General features: G+C 40.6%; 1 protein-coding gene across 1 annotated transcript in view; it reads right to left on the reverse strand.

Annotated features, from left to right (window-relative positions):
- Positions 1 to 11,464, reverse strand: part of LOC111221576 (fibulin-2-like) — a 46,752-nt gene extending 35,288 nt beyond the window's left edge. Inside the window, exons 1-5 of the mRNA XM_022745028.1 lie at positions 11,284 to 11,464; positions 8,565 to 8,688; positions 7,128 to 7,230; positions 5,903 to 6,089; positions 745 to 954 (exon numbers count right to left, since the gene is read on the reverse strand). Coding sequence (XP_022600749.1) covers positions 745 to 954; positions 5,903 to 6,089; positions 7,128 to 7,230; positions 8,565 to 8,688; positions 11,284 to 11,464 — 805 coding nt within the window. The remainder of the gene's footprint in view (positions 1 to 744; positions 955 to 5,902; positions 6,090 to 7,127; positions 7,231 to 8,564; positions 8,689 to 11,283) is intronic.
- Between the last annotated feature and the right edge of the window lie 2,417 nt (positions 11,465 to 13,881).

Genomic DNA, 13,881 nt, shown 5'->3' on the forward strand with positions numbered 1-13,881 from the left:
GGAGGTGAGCCAAACTAGTTCACTGGCTTTTCAAACTTGGAGTTTGAGCTTACCTGGCTCATTTTTAAAAGCAGGTGCATTCAAAGTTACAATTCATGTGTGCATCAACTTTCAAAAGTGACTAACGGTACCTGGTGCACACGAGTGTCTGTCTTGCTGCAGGACATAGCCCTGGGCATTCACAGCGTGAGGAGCCCCAGATGTTGATGCATTTGTGTTGGCACAGCTGGCCTGCATACAGCTGACACTCATCTACATCCTCGCTGCTCCTGCACCACATTGGCAGCTTCATCTGTGGCACTGATGGAGAGGGCCTCCTTGGGGTACTTCCCTTCTGAAACTGGAAGGAGTGAGTCAGAGAAGGGAGGAGGAGGTAAGGAAGGAGGAGAGGAGGAGGAGAGTAAGGAGAATCTAGTCTCTGCTCACTCCTCTTCTTCCCTAAAAGGGGGCTCTGCTTCGTCAATTAACCATCTTTTTTTTTTTTTTTAGCTATCTTCTCTCAGTACCCCAACGTTTTTAAAAAAAAACAAAGTTATGAATAATAACAGCGTAATAGGAGTTTGCATGGATGGAAAAAACAAAATTTGGGGATGTGGTCACAGAAACCTGTTTGGAGTGAGCCAAACTAGTTCACTGGGCTTTTCAAACTTGGAGTTTGAGCTTACCTGGCTCATTTTTAAAAGCAGGTGCATTCAAAGTTACAATTCATGTGTGCATCAACTTTCAAAAGGTGACTAACGGTACCTGGTGCACACGAGTGTCTGTCTTGCTGCAGGACATAGCCCTGGTGGCATTCACAGCGGTAGGAGCCCCAGATGTTGATGCATTTGTGTTGGCACAGCTGGCCTGCATACAGCTGACACTCATCTACATCCTCGTGCTCCTGCACCACATTGGCAGCTTCATCTGTGGCACTGATGGAGAGGGCCTCCTTGGGGTACTTCCCTTCTGAAACTGGAAGGAGTGAGTCAGAGAAGGGAGTTGGGGGGGTGGGGGTCCTCAAAATAGAGACAGCACCAGATTGCCTGTATAATTTATCCCACATACTTACCTCATGAAAACAACATCTGCTCCTCCTTTACATTTACACTCAGAGTGTTTTAAGTGATGCTTTTATCCAGAGCTTCAATACCTAAATCAGCGTCATTACAAGAAACCACTAGTAACAAGTGCAAAGGTCAGAGCCTCACACATTTAAGGAACACTTGTGACCCCTGGTCATTACTGCAAGAGAAGAACTATACAAAATGCTAAGTATTTTTAGAAGCTATTAGATTAAGTAGAGAGAGACACATGAGGCACTTACTGAAAAAACTGTTTTTAGCCTACTGCATGTCCCATTGTCTCCATCACGGCTGTTCAGTTCCTTACTGAGAACAAGTTTTAACATGAATCAGTCAGGTACTGAACACTTTATTAAAATCGTATGTTGCTTTACCTCACATTACATATTTCATTTATGCTCACACTGAACAGTTTGATCACCTGGTCATGACTCACACTGAATGTACAGGTTTGCCCTTTCATGCTTTTGCCAACTGACAGATCCAAAGGTTTCATATAGACAAGATGGATGGGTCCTAAAGAGAGAAAGACAGCTTTACTTTGTACAACTGTTTGTTCGCCAAACCCCACAACAGAACAGCAATTGTCCTGTGATTGAATAGTTGAATAATTGAATAGTTTGCATGAGTTTCTAATACTTGAGACACACTGGAGCAAGACTCTGTATCTAAAGAATTGGAGGGTGGTGGTTTTGTTATTACCTTTCTAAAACCACATGGGAAATTTGTAAGGAAAGGACTAAACTCCATTTTTCAGCTCCAACATGCTGCAAATGCTAGCATGCCTGGCTAACTAGCTTAGGTGCTACAGTAGAAACCTACTTCAAAGGCAAGAGGCATGTCATAAGCAAACTGTATTATTATGTAAGGTTACAGATTATGTTAGAATACCACCTATTCAGGACTAGAACATCTATGTGGGAGCTAAAGTACTAGTATATCAGCTTGTAGAGAAATGATAGCAGCTCTGTCCTGCTCTTCATTTGATTTGGGGAAGTTAACAAACTTACATTAGTGTTGCTTTTACTGAACTGATTGGTTATTTTTTCTTTTGCTTTTGCTTTTTCTCTTATAAAAGGAAAGCATCCTGAAAATATAAATGTGATGTGGCCACAATTTTATGAGCATAAATACGTAACATATAAGTATTATATAAAACTACTCTATATCTGACCAGTGTGCTGCTTGTCCCAGTGTGTTTCAACAGTAAGCATCCAAATACTGTTACGTTTACAAAAACTGACATTTTAATTCTATTCTTATAAATAATACTGTGCCACAATACTAGGACTTTCAAGCTCTACACTGCAGCACACAAATGCTGCTGCTTTATTTTCCTGTCCTCTGTGGGTGTTTGAGCAGCTTTATCTTTTATCATAAAGTATATAGCCATGGCACATACCCTAAAAAATAGGGTTGGGAAGATAGGCACCATTATTATTTATCCATCACCACACAGTTACAGTCAAGACTGCATCAGCCACAAAATGTTAGAAAATGGGAAATCAGACTGAAGAACTACTGAAACTGTGAGTCAGCTGAGCCACACTGTTGACATGCCAGAAATCCAGCTGATCATCCAACAGCCAGATCATGGATAGTTTGGGCAAATAGTCAGGTGTCAAGCCTGGCCGCAAACTGAACGTCAAAACACAGCCAGTCTGGTGGAAATTAGCTGGGTGTGCCCAATTCCATGTTAAAATGTGGCTCAAAGGGAAATTTAGTATTGCACTTCCATGAAAGCAGATTAAAAGGAGAACAGTCAAAATGACTGCAGCAGAGGCTGAGATATCCTGATTTGTAGTCTCTAGTATGGGTCAAGCACCAAAAACACTGGATCCTACATTTCCCATAATACAAATGAATTGCATCTTTCATTAGAGGTTGCCCAACAGGCATGCCTACGGCTTTCAGGCTTTACAGAGCTTCTCTTATAAATCTGTAGTGTCTGAGCCCAAGAGTGAAGTAATGTTACTTATGTTATTCCCTCAGACTTGACAAAGCTCCCTCCAGAGCCACACAAGACATTATACAACTGTCTAGTAACCATGAATACATGACATTCCATGTATAAAAATGCTGGATTACCCCTAAGTAAGAACCTAAAGGCAAAAATAAAATAAAAAGTTTGGTGCTTTTGGGAATGCTGCCCATTCTATACCGAGTCAAAAACACTGTGCAAGAACAAGTCAATGTATCACAGACACCACTATACATCAAGACTTGAATGTAATATTAATGGGTCCAGTTATGGGTTTTCAGTAAATATTTCTCACAGTCATTACCTGGAATTTAAATTCACAGGAGCAAGGCGATTAAATGTTTCCTGTTTTAATTAAAAGGCAGTGAGTCATAAGACTCAAAACATATCCCCCATGGAAATAATTACAGTGCATCTCATCCATTTTTTCATCCAGAAAACACTCAGAAAGTAAAGGCATCCTTCATGCATGGAGTGTGTGTGCGAAAGCGAGTCAAACACACACGCTGACTGAGAGCTTGAACAGTTCTTGCAGCACCTAAACCTTTCACAGCTTTCAGCACGTTAATTGATTCCCACTTCAAAATGACATCATTCAAATTTCCCTTTTAAAGCTGAAGGAAATGAGCTGCAGTCAATGGTTAGAGCAGAGTCTATTAAAGGGTGGGATTAGGAGGAATTCCTCTGATGTCGTGAATGAAATAACAGACTATGGCAGCGAGGAGACTGACCTTACCTCACCATCATACTTGGATACAACTATTCCCATTAAAGCACAACCACAAGGGCTGGTCCCAATATACAAACTGAAAAGTGAACAAAGGCCTACTACAAATCAATGATTATGGGGTGATTCTTGTGCTTTTCTACGAGGGATTTAATGCTCTTATTTCACAGAAGCGTACAAACAATCTAAAACACTAACAAACAGTGTCATATTGTAATCTTTTTAAAGTCTTATTTCACCCACACCTCTGATGTCATTGATGAAAAACATGCAAAGCTGTTGTCATGAAGCTTACAGCTGCAAACAAGATATATAGGTCACATTCAGAGGCCACTGTGCTGAACAGATGAGATGTTCTAACCTTTTTTCTGCAGATATAAGGAGATACAAATGAGTATTTGAATGCATTTGTATGAGGCATGTTTATCCCCAACCTCAGCTGCTTGAAAATTCATCAATGCAAATGTCAGTGGCATTATGTACTTGATGGATCAGAGACAGAGGAAAACTTTGCTGGCACAAGTAGAGAGACAACAGCCTGAGCTGCCATCTGTTCCTGATTTATCACAGCTTGCATACATCTTTCCCCATTACTCTGAATGGTAACGTGACTCCTGACCAATCAACCAGGAGCATCTGTCTTTTGGAAGATCAAACTCAGCCCAAACTCCACCTCTGACATAGACTTCAATGAGGACAAAATAGCGATGGGTCAACCCAGGACTGATCCAGACATCAGTGCAGTGCAAAGTTTGTTGAAGCTAGTGACAGTAGCCAAAAATATATTTGACGGCAGATATGATGAGGAAGCAGAATTTGAAGTTCAAGTTGCTGCGGAATGTGAAAAAGAAGTTCTCAAAGGACCTTTAACTAGGGACGAAATCAACAAGAACATGGTGTGTAGCCATGTGTGTGCAGCGGGCTAGTTAGCTAGCATTTCACTAGCACTTCAGTCATTGTGTATTGGAGCTGAAGTGAAAGTGAAACTTATCTCTGCTAGCATAACACAACAAGATCTCCAACTGAGCAGTTGGAGGTTGAGTTGCATTGTGGGTCATATACAGTAGGTGCCAGGCTTTGACGAGGAGGAAGAATGTGTGGGTTTAAAAGATGATACTTGGTTCTGCTGCACTGATATACAATGATTTTGCTCCTTTTTCAACTGTCCATTGTGAATCTGAGTTTACTTTAGCAGCACAATGCTACATCAGTAGAGTGCTCTTTTAATAGCAGTGGAATAGTATGACTAGTTTGGAGACATCTGTGTTATGTCCCAGTTCCAGACTAATTCAATTCTAAGGAGGGTTTGTAGTGCATTCACACTGAACAACTGACAAAATTCGGTACACTCAAAATATCTATTATCCCTCTACGCAATGCATAAAGGAAATGGAGCTGCATTCACAGCTGCAAAACATTAACCAAATTGTTACCAATTGAGGTAAAGCAGCTTGAGAAAGACCTTGAAAAACAAAGTGTTACATCTTTTCCTTTTTCTTATTTTTTAAGGATTTTTTTCACTTTTTAAAGAAGAGTTTGACATCACTTTGGCATCAATTAAGAACATGTCAGTCAGCTTTTGGTCAGACTTGATTGTGACCTGTTTCAGCACTGATAACATCACAAGATCAAGATCTCCATAAACTGCAAGACCACAGTGCATGATGGGAAATACCTGGCTTCCCTTGAACTAAGACACAAAGCTTTTAGTCATATCATATGATCTTCACGGATAGATAAAGTTTGCCATAGATTTGTAGGTGTTCACGTTCGTTTCCTGTTTTTTTTTGCACTTTAAAAACCTCTCATCCATGAGTCTGAAAAGTTGACATTGTTTTCATGACGACTGGGCAAAATCTATGAAGTCAGGAAGATCACATGATATGATATATAGTTTTAGGGCACCCGGTAAATGGACCTTGAGTTTTGTAAACTATATTTTTGTTGTGTTAGCAAATGTGCTAGGCTCATTAGCTTCCTCTTTACTTACGTCTCGCCTTTTTCTTAAAGTAGATCTGGTTCCAAGAAGCTTAACTTAAATCCCAACACTACCAATGTGCGTGATGAATGTGTTTTCCATGTTGAAAGCTCCGTGATGTGAAAAATTGCTGTGCAGAGGATAACAGATACCTCTTCTCGGCACAGCAGTTGGTCTGGGTTTCTGCTTTCTCTTCAGTGGGATCTGGCTCGGACCTTCCTCTTCCTTGCAGCAGGTGAAGAAGACGTGAGCACACGGGTCGCCCAGGTACTGGTGGCCATCGCAGTCCCATCCTTCACCGCGCATCCGTAAACCGAGGGCACAGCAGCTGCAGCACACCTGGCCATCCAGACACAACAGCAGAGCATATTAGGAGTGAGTCACTGGGGTGCTACACACATCTCTAATCACCACCTCTCTTTATGACCCTCCAGTTTTAGCCCTGTTTAGTAAACAGCAGAAGAGGGGGAAACATAACAGCAACACAGGCGGGCAGGTCGGTTCATCCCTGTGAACACACTGCAAAGGATTTCAGCTGCAGGCTCAAGCTGAACCACATGTCATGCAAAGAAAACCAGACTTTCACCTTTTTTCACTTTCCTCTAACAATGACCTGGCACAATGATTTGGCTCGGCTGCCTTAACACATGAACATTTGGCTGGAGGGCTAAACCACCGGGTTTCCTCTTGGAGAAACAGGGAATGCTATTTGACCTGACTCTGAGCAAAGGCACAAGTCCAATTTCCACATGAAGTATTCATAGGTCTGAAGGATGCAAACAGAAATGGGAGATTTTGGCAGTTCGCTTCTGATAGATTTCAACCTATTTGCCAATAAACACAAATAAACTGTCTGACCTTTATGAAAGCCTCTGCGCTGGCATAGGTATCTGAAATTGAAATCTCACTCTGGCAAAAACAATCATGCATTCCAGGAGATGTTCAATCTGTTTAAAGTCTAAATTACACTGGCAAAGTCAGTTCTCACCATGTTATTGTGGCAGTTCTAAAGGATTCACAGCACTGGACCTCTGCTGATGGGTGGAACTGTCCATTCTCACTGTCTTGAACCATTTGAAACAATGAGTCACAGTCAACCTGTCTCAATAACAGTTCATTTTCTGTTCTAGAGGTAAATGTAACAACCTTTAATCAGTTCAGTGTTTGTTTTATAGAGAACTTGGTGGGTAGGAAATGTGGGCGTCATCCATCCATGATGTAATGTGTTTCAGTCATGACTCAACCATCTTTGTCTTATTTCTTCCCTGCCACTCTCCACTGCGTGCTGTCTAATAAAGCAAATCTATGGCAGATGCCTCAACTTTTGAAAAACAACTCTGCTGGAAGAGTTCTCATGGTGGTGAGACAGTAATGTACCTGGTAGGAGTCATCTGTGCACTGATCCTCCTGATCCACTTCACAGGCGTCCCCTCTTCTGGCTGAAGTCATACCTGACTCACACTGGCTCTCTTTCAGTGAGCTGAGGCAGCAGTGCTTCTGTACAGCACTTGAGAACAACAAACACACACACACACACACACACACACACACACACACACACACACACACACACACACACACACATAAAGATACTGTATTCGTGGGGATCCATCATTGACATAATGCACTCCCTTGCCCCTTACCCTCACTTTGACCATCACAACTGAATGTCTAACCCTAGTCTTAAGCCTCAATACCCATTTGGTAAAATAGCAGAAGAGTTGAGGGATTTTTAGTTCTAGGCTGGTTCATTTAAACTCAAAACAAGACTAGGTCAAAACCCAGCCTTCGTCTGAGCTGTGTATGGTCGATGTGGGAAATTGAGGAAATAGATGAAAACTGTTGTGGAACTGCTGTAAACAACTACTTTTGATAAGTACCAAAAGCTTGAAAGGTTGTTTTTTTTTAAAATAATATTTGCATTCAGCCTAGTGTCAGCAGGTTTCAGCTCTTCATCTGTTCTCTTCTCCTCTCTGCACTCACACATACAGTATTTCAATACAGCCGAATTCACGATAAAGCTGTTCTCATTGACATGTTTTTCTATTCCTGTTGTCAGACAATGGAACACGTTTGAAATAGTGACTGAACGTGGCCCAGTGACGCGGTGCATTAAGATGACATGTTAACCTGCGGTCACTTCTAAGCTGCTGCTCTGCACTGTGGAGGGAAAACCTGATTTTGTGCTTGTGGGGCAAAACTGATGATTCTCTTCTATGGAAAGTAGCAAAGATTTGTCTAAAAAAGTCACGAGATTTGTCAGTAGATGCTTTTTTGAAAAGAGTTGCTCAAGGGTTCAGAAAAGTCAGTAATTCTAGGGACAGAGGCACTAAGTTGGCAACACTGCCTGTAAATGCTAAAATCCTTCATCCGGTTAAAACAACCAAGATCTAAAAAGTGTATCATAAAAATGTGACACTTACTGTATGTGTATGTATCACTATCATTATCATCAGTATAACAACCAGTTTAACACTATATACAGCTTTCCCTGAAGTCTCATGCCAAAACTAACTCATTCTTCTCTCAAATTTTACAAAGCTAACTGTCTAACATGCTGAGAAATGCTCCCCATGACAAGTTAACTAATCGTCATGTGTATAATTGGGGGGATGGCCCTTTAATCTCATGTTAATCTGTATTCCACTGAAAAAGTAAAGAGGTCTAGAACTTGTGCTAACAGCTGGAATAGGGGATGTTTTGGTCCACCCACTGATGTTTCATCCAATCAATGAATTGATTTCTCCAAAGCAGTTTCCAGTAACGTTTGTATAACTAAAACTATGTTCTGATGCTTCAGGCCACATCACTTACCTGCATATGGAGTGATTGTCACTGCTCAGTAGAGGCATGTGGTTGCAGTGGAGGTTTTCAGTGGCCAATCTCTGGCCAGCAGCACAGCACCTCTGCAGCAGGTCTTCAGCAGAGACACCTGGACCTGCAGCCCAGCCCAGAGACAAACAGACAAACACAAGACTGATGGAATAAAAACAGTTCTGCAGTAAATCCTCTGGGTCTTCACAGCTACACTATATGAAACAGACAGAGGCCTGGGCAGTGCAGTGACTGCAGTAAGCAGTCAGACAGACACATATGGTAGACTGCACCAGGCCTCAAAGGCGCCTTTAAGATTTCTACAGCTGAATAAAGAGGTACAGTCCAGTTACCAGAATACAGTAGCCCATTTTATGATTGGAAACTTTACTCAGGTCAATGGAAAGCTACAGTTTATTCTATAAATAGTTTTCAGAAGTAGAATGGCAGTCCTCTGGTAGGGTTCTGAGCAAGAACATTACATTTAAATTTACTCATTTTGACAGACACTTTTATTCAAAGCAACTTACAAGTCACAAACATCACTAAAGCTTGGAAACCATGGTGTAAGTGCTAAGTAATAAATCTATTCAATAAGGCAAAGTGCAACAGATCAGAAGAGGTTCACCAAAAGTGCATAATAAGTCCTAGTTGGGCATGTTAGGGTGTTTGAGGTGTTCGCAGTGGAGGAGCTCTTGGTAGAGATGAGTCTTCAAGAGATTCTTGAAGATAGAGATGGACAACGCTGCTCTAATAGCATTCTGTAGCTTGTTCCACCATTGGGAGCCACAGACCAGAACAGTCTGGAGAAGGAGCATAAGGCTGTATGAATGAGTTCAAGTAGATGGTGCAGACCCAGAAGCCACTCAGTGGGAAGGCAATAGTGACTTGAATTTGGTATGGGCAGCCATAGGTCGATGACTAACCAGGTGACATGTGACCTTTTAGGCTGATCGAAGACAAGACGGCTGCTGCATTCTGGACCATCTATAAGGGTTTCACTGAGCGTGAAGGGAGGCCCGCCAGAAAGGCACTGCAGTATTCAAGGCAAGAGATAACCATGGCCTGGACCAAGAACTGGGCGGTGTACTGGATCTGGTATATCTTATGTCGTATAATGCAAAGTGGCTCGACTGGTAGATGGATGCAACATGGTCAGAGAAGAAAGAAGAAGTGTGACAGATTGACAAAGAGTCAGCGTTTATGTACATCGCTAGTAGTCTGGCAGTTGAAGCACCTCCAAGGTTTGGAAGAACCTGAAACTCACCTGGTTTTAACTGGTTTCGACTATTTTAAAAAATGTCTGGTTCTTCTCAAAAAAACAGATATTTCATGTCAGTATTTATTAACATGATCACAATGACAATGCTAACAGGCTGATGTTTAGCAGTTAATGTTAAACATCATCATCAGCATGTTAATGCAGCTAGCTTTTTCTGAATAGCACTAAACACAATGTACAGCTGAGGCTAACAGGAATGTCATTCGTTTAGCTCTATCTACATGAACCAAAGTGTGCATGTAGAAATTTTGACCTGATGATGGTAAATGAAAAAAATAATCATCGGATCACCAAAATTCTTACCAATTACTACAAGTTTCCAGGCAATCCATCCAATTGTTGTCAAAACATAAAATGACACTAGATAAAAGGACAGGGGATCAACAAAGTCAGTGGGAATCCTTGTACTAAATCTAATTGCAATCCTTCCAGTAGATGCTGAGATATTTCAGTCTGGACAAAACTGAACTGACCAACATTACAGTCCCCAGAGTCTCTGTTGGCATGGCTAAAAATACAAAGGTAGAAAAACCTGTGTACACATACATACACATCAAAGTATATAGTGAAGTCATCCACAATTTCCACAGAGCATTTTGGTATGAAACATCCTTCACTCACTTATATGTCACAGTATGCCACTAACAGCAGGTGGAAGCTTACACTTGATAAAACCTCATAAAACTTCAACTGCCTGCATTCACTTGCTACTTTGTTAAATACTCATGTACAATATAATGTATTCCAGTACAAAAGCTCACCCACGAGTTCCGCTTTTATCAAGATTATATATTTTCAGTTTTTGTTGACAGATTTTGATAATTCTGCTCTGTTTATACTGAGAGTAGAGGGTATTGTGGGTGGTGGTGTAATATATTGGCCACAAAATTGATTGATGATTGATTTTTCAGAAACAAGGCAAAAAAACTAAAATAAAGGGCCATAACATGACATTTTTATGGGGGTAAAATACTATGTAATGCAGAGGCTTTATTCATCCACACAAGGTTGATTATGCATCACTATGAAAGTAATGCTGAATGGTTAATGAAGCTGACATAAGATAGCTTTATACATGGCTCTGTGAATTAAATCAGTTGTCATTATTAAATGGCCATTAAAGTCATTCAGTGAAAGAATACCAAAATAAATTCCAGTAATGGCTCCTCTTCAAAACCATCTCCATTCTGCCATCCTCTTATTCAGAGGGAAAATGGGATCGTTTCAATGTCATCAACTGGGAGAAAAGAACATAAAACATGTGTTAAACCAGGGACCCATTAAATCCCCATAACTGAATGAATGCATTTCATATTTCTAAATCTCACATTTCTGCTGATGCTTTAAAAAAAAAAAAAAAATCTTCCTTTCTTCCAATTAGGCAATTGGAAGCAAACCTTGCCTACGTCGAGAACAGCCGTCACAGCAATCACTGACATTCTTCGCTACTCTGCTGGTCCCACAGAGCCTGAAATGGCCCCCCACTGCAGAGTGAGTAACAGCAAGCCTGGATGCTTTGCATGGGTCTCAGCTGGTGGAAGAACACACTGTGAGGCAAGCTGCTGCTGCTGCTGCCGCTTGGCACTATAGAGCGCCGAGAGCTCGTCAGCTTCCCCATTGCCTCCATGTCAGACTCTAAGCCGTCTCACTCTGCTGCTTTTATCCACATATTAGCATGAACGCTCAACCACACACACACAAACACACACTAAAATTCACTCCGTGCCCTTTGAAGAAAAGCCACTGACAAAGAGCTTTTGTTTTTCTCAACTCAATAAACCTTCACTGGCTTATATACAGTACAGAACATTTGCATATTCTTCATATTCTTCTACTGTGAAATTAAGTTTTGTTTTATAACTCTGAAGACATGAGCCTAATATATGTACTAAAAAACAAAAACAAAATTTCAATAAATCAAGTCACTGTGTTCTGATGCATTAGAGCATCCAGTATTGAATACACTTGTACAATACATTTACATAGCAGAGTTCATTACACTTCACTGTGTGACTTCCTCTTGAATTATGAAGCTTATTGCTTGTAATTAAAAACAGCTACATCAGAGAATTTGCTCCACATGTTGTCAAATAAAGTACTGTGATCAGATGTGATAATTTCCTACCTGCATTATTTCCTTGATGTAATATCCATTATATTCTCCTCAAAAGTGTAGTATGTCTAACTTTGCTGATCCCACACTGCACAGTGTCCATTCAGATTAAAAAAAAGAACAGTTGAGCCATGCAAGTCTTAAATAGCTCTACTTTGAGTTTCTCTTTATTTCAGCTGGTTGCTTTCAGTTTCAGCCCTGACTCCCTTAAAGCTGAGCAAACAATCATTTAAAGAAAAGGCTGTCTGCTACTTACTGTACATAATTTATAAGGACTTCCTTCAGAAAATAGTAGCACATTGAGAGAAGAAATATTTCACCCCAAAACATAAGTCTAAAATATTAGTATCGTAGAGTCCATGTCCTTGTTGAGAACGTACTTTAAAAAGACTTGAAACTTGAACACAGTAATGTCTGAAGCTGATTTATCATTGTTTTGATGGTCTCAATGCAATCAGCAAGATCCGTTTTTAAGGAATAAGGTGGGGTGTAAGGTATGTTACCTTTTGTTATCAAAGCAGCTCTGAAGACAGACGAATAAATACATCAGGAGGAAATGACTGTTCACAAAAGTACTGGCTCACCTCTCACATGACTAAATGTTTTCCAGAAGTAAAACCACCATCCCCGTCTGATTATGTGCAAAGGAAACTGTGGGGCTTTATTTGAAGTCACACTGACACTAAATGAGAAAGTTCGAAGCAGTGTAATTTCCCGCTGTTATGTGAAGTATGTTCCAGGAGTGCTTGCCAAAAGGCCAAACATGAGGTTCAACCAGAGGGTGAGATGCAGCTTAACACTCAGGAGTAGCATGCCAGTTACCTGGGAAACAATGGAAACAAGCAGATATATTTATATCTCATAAACCACACTTTTGTCAATAGCTATTGTTCAAAGAGTCAACATGGTTGCTGGGATGGCAGCACTGCCTCCAAACTGGGCTGCTCTGTAGCAGATAAACTAAAAATAAGAGACATCCACCCACTTAGGGAACTCCCATGGGGTTTGTCTGGACTGATTAGCCTGGCCTCACACTGCTTTCCCATCATTACTCTGTCTGGCCAAACACAGACCTGTCTCACACCACACTGAGACACATCAGACATATATGCGCCGCCTGGGAATGTATGACAACATCCAGGCACCAACTGCAGCAGGTGACATAATTAATGTTTGCAGCCAGTAATGGCTCTGTAGTATGGATGACTTAGGTATTAATGAGGTGACAATATAGTGACAATATACTGGCTGGTGTCCAGGTACATCAACCAATTAGTTTTGACCACTACTGACATGATTGATGTTCTTCTCTAAGTAAACTTACATAAAAATAGAAAGTTAAAACTGAAGTGACATGTTGTCATATTTGCAAAATTTATTTTAAATATTTATTCAGTATTCAATGAATTCTTCATTTAAAGACAGTAATGTGTTCCAGAGTTTCCCTGCCATTAAAAAGATGAATTTGATAGGCCTTAAAGCTGTACTCATCAATATTTTTTATATTAACTATGGATCAAATGACAATGTGTAATATCAAAGGAGCTGTTTGTAGAGACAAACCCACAGAGAATTGTCACCCAACTGTACATTCACCCTCAGCTCTATGTAGCATTTTAGCGCCATTAGCTTGTTCCAGTTGTCCAGTCCATGAATTTGGTTCTCATTTTCGACAGCAGTAGGTTCATGTTTCCAGATGAAAAGCTTTAATAAACCCACTGTAAGCTGTCTGTCCAGCAACAAATGACTAAGTTAGCGAATAGCTGGTGGACATAGAAAATCTTGCACAACTCCACATGAATGTTAATGTTACTCACATAAAGGCCCTGACAACAGTCACACATATTTTCATTTTGTCAAAGTGTTTCACTCTGAAACCAATTAATAATACTTTTAAAACGGCGAAGAACAAACTGTAAACA

This window comes from Seriola dumerili, unplaced genomic scaffold (assembly GCF_002260705.1).
Source record: "Seriola dumerili isolate Sdu_G_001 unplaced genomic scaffold, Sdu_1.0 BDQW01000088.1, whole genome shotgun sequence".
Classification (NCBI taxonomy): Eukaryota; Metazoa; Chordata; class Actinopteri; order Carangiformes; family Carangidae; genus Seriola; species Seriola dumerili.